The following is a 6974-nucleotide window of genomic DNA, read 5'->3' on the forward strand; positions in this document are numbered from 1 at the left end:
GCGCTTCCGGATGTCGTCGACGAAGCCCCGCAGGGACGCGTCGGCGATTTTGAGGCCCGCGGGCTCGCCGAGGTATTTCCCTAAAACCCGGCAGCACGCGTCCGCGTTGTCCCCCGGGCCCGCGGATATGACGTCGTGGGCCCACGTGAGCGCCGGGTCGTGCGCCGCGAGCCTCGCCGCGCCGGCGGCGTCGAGGGCGCCCTCGCCGTCGTCGGCCGCGGCCGGCGGCGCGTCCGCCGCGGCCGGCGGCGGCGGCGGCGGCGGCGCCGCGGGCGCGGCGGCGTCGCGCGTCTCCTCGTCGTCGGCCATATGGGCTCTCGCCGCGGCCGCGAAAGCGCCGACGCGCGACGCCTCGGGGCGGCGCCGGCGGCCGGGCGCGCTCTGCGGATCCGGCGGGCTGCTGCCGGGGCCGGCTCAGACCATGCGGCGCGGGCGACGCCCGCGCCGCCCCCGGCCGAGTCCGAGGCGCGGGTGCGCGGCCCGGGGAGCGGGCGGAGGCCGAGGCGCGGCAGGCGCGGCGGTGGCACCGGCCGCGGAACAGAGGGCGGAGCGATTGGCAGCCCCACAGCCAGAAGTACTCGGATGGGCTGCAAAACTTCGTCGAGTGGTGTTGAGGCATCTCCGGCTCCTTAACAAATCTCGGCCTTGAAGTTTTTTCGCCGACGTTGAGTTTCGGACGGCGCGGTTTGTCGGCCGAGGGTGCGAGCTCCGGGCAGCCCACGCCAGCCCACGCCGGCGCGGCCATGACGATGGCGCGGGCGGTCATCTCGCCGCGGCGGCCGGAGACGTCGGCGGACCCGGACGGCGAGCGCTTCCGCGAGGGCGACGACGTCGAGGCGCGCTTCCAAAAGGGCAAGAGCTGGTACAAGGCCCGCGTCGCCCGCGCGCGCTCCGACAACACCTACGACCTCGACTACGCCGACGGCGACAAGGAGCAGCGCGTCGAGGCGCGCTACATCAAGAAGGCGCCCGGCCGCGCGCGGTCGCCCGGCGACCGCGGCGGCGCCGCGGACGTCGCCGAGGGCGACGCCGTCGAGGCGCGCTTCAACGGCGGCGAGCGCTGGCACCCGGGCCGCGCGCGGCGCGTCCACGCCGACGGCACCGTCGACGTGGACTACGACGACGGCGACAAGGAGCAGCGCGTGAAGCCCCACCTCGTGCGGCCCCGGGACGGCGACCGGCAAGCGCGGCGCTCCGGCGGCGACGCCGACTTCCGCGCGGGCGACCGCGTCGAGGCGCGCTTCAAGGGCGGCGAGCGCTGGCACCCGGCCAAGATCTCCGCCGTCCACGGCAGCGACGGCACCTACGACCTCGCCTACGACGACGGCGACGAGGAGCGGCGCGTCAAGCCCCACCTCGTCCGCAGAGCGGCGGGCCGGAGCCCGCGGCGGCCGAGCCGGTCCGCGTCGCCGAAGCAGCAGCGGGCGGACCTCGGCGACGACGAGGAGCGCTACATGAACGACGACGCGTCGCTGCTGACGCGCGCCGGGCGCGCGGGCCTGCGGCGCTGGGCCGCGGGCGAGCGCGGGGGCCTCCGGAAGGCCTTGGACCGCGCGGCCCGCGGCGGCGCGCTGGCGCCCCGGGCGTTCCTGCGGTGCTGCAAGGACCGGGACCTGCCGCGCGACCTCGCGGCGGACCTCGAGGCGCTCCTCGAGGTCGCCGCGGGCGGCGGCGACGACGGGAGCCGCGGCCGGTCGCCCGACGGGACCGTCGACGCCGCGGCCGCGCTGGACCTGCTCCTCTTCCCCAACGAGTCGAAGCGGCTCCGCCAGCTGCGGAAGCGCCTGGCCAAGGAGCTGAAGCGCCGGGACGCGAGCCGCGGCAAGCCCGTCGACGTCGCGGCGGAGCTCGCGGGCGGCGACGGCGACGCCGCGGACCCGGCGCGCGTCGCCGAGGTCCTGCTGGCCAACGACGGCCGGCCGCGCTTCGCCTGCGGGTCGCGGCCCCGAGGCGACGAGCCCCTCGTGTCGTCGCGCGACGCGAGCGAGCTCGTCGCGCACTTTGACGCCGGCGGGGTCGTCGACTGCGGCGCGGCCGCGCGGTGGCTCCGGGGAACCGGCGACGACGCGCGCGCCGCGGCCGTCGCGGCGGCGGCGCTCGCGCGCCTCAAGGCCGACGGCAAGGACCGGCGCGCTAAGCGCCTCTTCCGGCCCGTCGACGGCGACGACGCGGGCCGCTGCTCCGCGGACGCGTTCCGCGCCGTCGCCGCGGGCGGCCTCGCGGTGCCGCTCGCGGCGCACGACCTCGACGCGCTCGCCGCGGAGCACGAGGACGGCGCGGGCGGCGTCGACTACGTCAAGGCCCTCTTCCAGGCGCGGAAGCCGACGGGGCGGACGCGGGCCCGGGCGAAGGCGCGCGACGACGACAGCGACGCGGGGTCCCTCGGCAGCGGCCGGGGCGCGTCGAAGTCGCTCTGGCGCCGCGCCTTCGGGAACCGGAGCGCGCGGGACCGGTCCGAGTCGCCCGCGGGGCGGCGCCGCGCGGACTCGGACGACGACCGGCGCGGCCGGGGCAAGGGGGCCGTGGTCTCCGCGGCCGGGCTCGAGAGACTCGCGAAGAAGCGCGACGCGCTCGCCAAGGGCTTCGCGCGCTACGACGGCGCCGTGTCGTCGCGGAAGCTGCGCGACGTGCTCGGCGACGTCGGGCTCGAGGGCGCCGACGAGAAGGCGCTGCTGAAGGTGCTCGACGCCGGCGCGGACGGCGACGGCAAGGTCGACCCCGGCGACTTCCTCGACTTCGTCGACGCGATCGGCGCGGACGACGGCGGCGCGCTGAGCGACGACGGCGAGGACGCGCTCGAGAAGGCGCGCGCGAAGATCGCCAAGGCCCTCGACCGCAAGGACCTGTCGCGGGCGGACTTCCTCGCGAAGCTCGAGAAGGCGGACCGGCGCGGCGCGGGCGCGCTCAAGATGCCGGACCTGCGCGCGGCCCTCGGGCGCCTCGACGTCGAGCTCGGCTCCCGGGAGCGCGACGCGCTCGCGCGCAAGTTCGCCGAGCGGAAGAAGTCGCGGTTCTCGCTGACGGGCGGGCCCTTCGAGGGCCGCGTGCGCTACGCGCCGCTCGCGCGCTGGGCCGCCGCGGACGCCAAGGCCTGCGCGCGCAAGGTCCAGGCGTGCCTCGCGCTGAGCGACGACGTCCGCGAGGCCGCGGGGGACCTCGAGAAGCGGGGCAACGTCAAGTGCGAGAAGTTCCTCGCCTTCGCCCGGGACGCGCTCCCGCTGTCCGAGGGCGAGCTCCGCGGCGCGCTCCGCGCCTGGGACCCGGACCGCGAGGGCGCCTTCCCCGCGTCGAAGCTCAAGGGCGATCGGTCGCGGTCCCGGTCCCGGTCCCGGTCCCGGTCCCGGTCCCGGTCGCGGTCGCGGTCCAAGTCGCGGTCGCGGTCGCGGTCGCCGCCGGGCGGGCGCGACTCGCTCGTCGCGGAGAAGACGCGGAGCGCGCTCTGGCGCTGGGCGAGCGAGCTCCGGGGCGGCCTGCGGCGCGTGTTCCGGTCCGCGGACCGCGACGGGTCCGGCGCCGTCGAGCGCCGCGAGCTCCGGCGCCTGCTGGAGAAGGCCGGCGTCGACGTTGACCGCGACGAGCTCGACGCGCTCTTCGACGCGATGGACGGCGACGGCGACGGCCGCGTGTCCTACCGCGAGTTCGCGCGCTTCGCCAAGTCCAAGGACGAGGACGCGTTTCTGGAAAAGCGGCTCACGGACCTGCGGTCCAAGCTCGCGCGCGCCGCGCGCGACTCGGGCGCGGACGTCGCGCGCGCGCTGCGCAAGTCGCGGGGCGCCGACGACGACGACGAGACGACGCCGGCCGAGTCCTGCGTGCTCGCGCTCGAGAAGGCGCTCGACGTGGGTTTGGGCGACCGCGAGGAGGCGCTGCTCCGGGACGCGTTCGGCGCCGGCGACGACCGCGTCGACTACGGCGACGTCGCCCAGTGGCTCGGCGCGGACGTCGCCGTCGCGGCGAAGAAGGCCCGGAAGGGCCTCGCGGCCTACAAGCGGGACCGCGGCGACTACAAGAAGGTCTTCCGGTCCGCGGACCGCGACGGCTCCGGCGGCCTGTCGTTCCGCGAGTTTTCCAGGGCGCTCCGGGCCGTGACGGCGCTCTCGAATTCGGAGATCCGCGACCTCTTCGAGGCCTTCGACGCGGACGGCAGCGGGTCCCTCGACTACGGCGAGTTCCTCGAGCTCGCGCGGACGGGCGAGGTGCCCTCGAAGAAGAAGAAGAAGAGGCCCGTCGACTCCGGGAGCGACGGCGACGCGTCGCGGGGGCGCCGGCGCGACCGCTCGGACGGCGGCGCGTCCGCGTCGTCCGACGACGGCGACGACGACCTCGCGATCCTGAGCGGCGATTTCCGCAAGGCGCTCAAGCGCTGGGCGAACAAGGAGCGGCTCAAGGGCCGCGGCGGCGTGAGCCGCGTCTTCGGGGACGCGGACGGGGACGGCTCCGGCGATTTGGACGCGAAGGAGCTCCGGAAACTCGTAAAAAAGGCCGTCGACGGCGCGTCGCGCGAGGACGTGGACGCGCTCGAGGCCCTGCTCGACGTCGACGGCGACGGGACCGTGTCCTACGGCGAGTTCGCCGCGTTCCTGGAGGGCGACGGCTTCCGGGAGACGGCGGACGTCGCCAACCTCCGGTCGCGGCTCCGGAAGCAGCTGCTGAAGCGCAAGACCTCGAAGAAGAGCCGGTTCTCGTCGTCGAAGTCGTCGCCCGTGGACGTCGCGGCCGCGCTCGCGGCCGAGGCCGACGGCGCGTCCATGGACCGCGCGGCGTTCCTCCGCGCGCTGGCGCGCGCGCCGCTGTCGCTCGCGCTCGAGTCCGGCGACGGCGCGGCGCTCGCGACGCGCTTCGCGGGGGACGACGACGGCGCCGTGGATTTCGTGCGCTTCGCCCAGTGGCTCGGCGCGGACGCCGCGGGCCCCACGGCCTGGGAGTTCTTCCAGGGCGAGCGCCTGAGCGCCGAGGCCGCGCGGAGGCGCTTCCGCCTGAGCTCGAAGGCCACGGACGACGAGTTCCGGGCCGCGCTCGAGGGGTCGTCGGGCCGGCGCGGCGAGCGGAAGATCCGGGCCGCCGCGTCGCTGCTGTCGAAGCGGCTCGCGGCGAAGACGGGCGACGAGCCCTCGAGCCGCGCGCTCCGCAAGGCCTTCTTCCGGCGCCTCGACGAGGACGGCGACGGCCGCGTGAAGCGGGGCGAGCTGAAGCGGGCCCTGGCGAAGCTGGGCGTGCCCCTCTCCGGCGCCGAGGCCGACGCGGTGCTCGACAAGTTCGACGCCGACGGCGACGGGACCATCGACACGAAGGAGTTCGCGGCCCTGCTCGCCGGCGAGACGCTCGCGAACGACGACGACGGCGACGACGGCGACGACGGCGCGCCGTCGACGAAGAAACGGGCCCGCGGCGTCGCGCGGCGCGTCCGCGACGCGATCCGCGGGGGCCGGGGCGACGACTGGGCCCTCGCCGCCGACGACGCGTTCCGCCGCATGGACGCCAACGGCGACGGCGAGGTCGACGGCGCGGAGCTGAGCGCGTGGCTCGCGGAGGCGCTCAAGCTCGACCTCAGCGACAAGGACAAGCGCGAGCTCGTGGACTGCTTCGACACGGACGGGTCCGGCGCGGTGAGCCGCGACGAGTTCTTCGACTTCGCGCTCGAGCCGCCGCGGGGGTCCGAGATCGGCGGCGTCGCGAAGCGGCTCCGCAAGGCCTTCGGCACCGACGGCCTGCTATCGTTGCGCGTCGAGCTCGGCCGCAAGGACCGCAACGGCGACGGCGTCGTCAAGCACGACGACTTCTGGTCAGCGGTGTCCGCCGTCGCGGGCGAGCTCGACGTGAAGCCGGCGAAGCTGGACCTGCGGCCCGCGGACCAGCGCGCGCTCGAGAGCCGCTTCGCCGCGCGCGAGCGCGGCGGCCTGCGCTACGCGCACGCGCTCGCGTGGCTCGACGCGGGCCTCGCCGACTCGGCCATCGCGCGCCTCAAGGCGAAGCTCGACGCGCTCGAGCGGCGCCGGGGCGCGCAGCGCGTCGACGCGCGCGCGGTCTTCCGCAAGGCCTGCGGCGCGAACGACGCGTTAAGCCGCGACGACCTCGGCCGCGCGTGCGAGAAGTGCGGCGTGCTGCTGAGCGACACGGCGCTGGACGCCGTGTTCCGCCACTTCGACCGCGACGGCGACGGCACGGTCGACTGGGGCGAGTTCCGGTCGACGCTCTTCGCCGCGTCGAGGCGCGAGGGGTCCGACGCCGGCACGCCGCGCGGCGACCCGGCGGCCGACGGCGACGGCGCGCTGGCGACGGCGCTCGAGGCCGTCTTCACGGCCTACGACAAGAACAGGGACGGGTCGCTCGCGCGGAGCGAGCTCAAGCGGCTCGCGCCCCACGCGCTCCGCGCGTTCGGCCTCGACCCGTCGGAGGACGATTTGCGGCGCTTCGAGGACGCGCTCAAGCGGGCCGCGCGCGACGGCCGGCGGAGCCTGACCTACGGCCAGTTCGAGGCGGCCGCGCTCGGCGAGGTGCGGCGCGCGCTCGACGCGCGCGCGGGCGTGCCCCAGCGGGCCGCGTGCGCGTTCTCGGAGCTCAAAGCGCGGCTCGGCGCGCTCGCCGGCGGCGGCTTCCGACGGGAGATCCCGCGGCGGGCCTTCGACGACTTCTGCGGCGGCCCGCTCGCGGGCGGCCTCGCGCCCGACGAGGCCGCGGCGTTGGGCGACGTCTGCGCGGGCTACCGCGCGTCGGACCGCCATGCGGCGCGCGACGACGCGGGCGGCGACGTCGTCGACGCGGAGGAGGTGCTGCGCCTCGTCGCCGCGGCGGCGTCCGGCGGCGCCGAGGCCGCGGCGGCCGAGGCGCGCGCGGCGCCGTACCGGCGCCGCGGCGGCGACGCGGCCGCGACGTGCGACAAGGCCGCGGCGGCCGCGGCGAAGCTGCTCCGCGGCGCGCGCGGCGACCCGAGCGACTACATGCTCGCCTTCGGGGACCCGGCGTCGGCGCTACCG

The 6974-nt window shown here is 76.7% G+C and overlaps 1 protein-coding gene across 1 annotated transcript; it reads left to right on the top strand.

Annotated features, from left to right (window-relative positions):
• Window positions 1–4001: 4001 nt before the first annotated feature.
• Window positions 4002–5303, top strand: AURANDRAFT_15750 (hypothetical protein; the record flags this gene model as incomplete). Its single annotated transcript, XM_009042561.1, has 2 exons — window positions 4002–4196; window positions 5097–5303. Coding segments are annotated over 2 exons (402 nt in total), but the record flags the coding sequence as incomplete, so codon positions are not given.
• Window positions 5304–6974: the final 1671 nt, after the last annotated feature.

Source organism: Aureococcus anophagefferens (genome assembly GCF_000186865.1).
Source record: "Aureococcus anophagefferens unplaced genomic scaffold AURANscaffold_34, whole genome shotgun sequence".
Taxonomy (NCBI): domain Eukaryota; class Pelagophyceae; order Pelagomonadales; family Pelagomonadaceae; genus Aureococcus; species Aureococcus anophagefferens.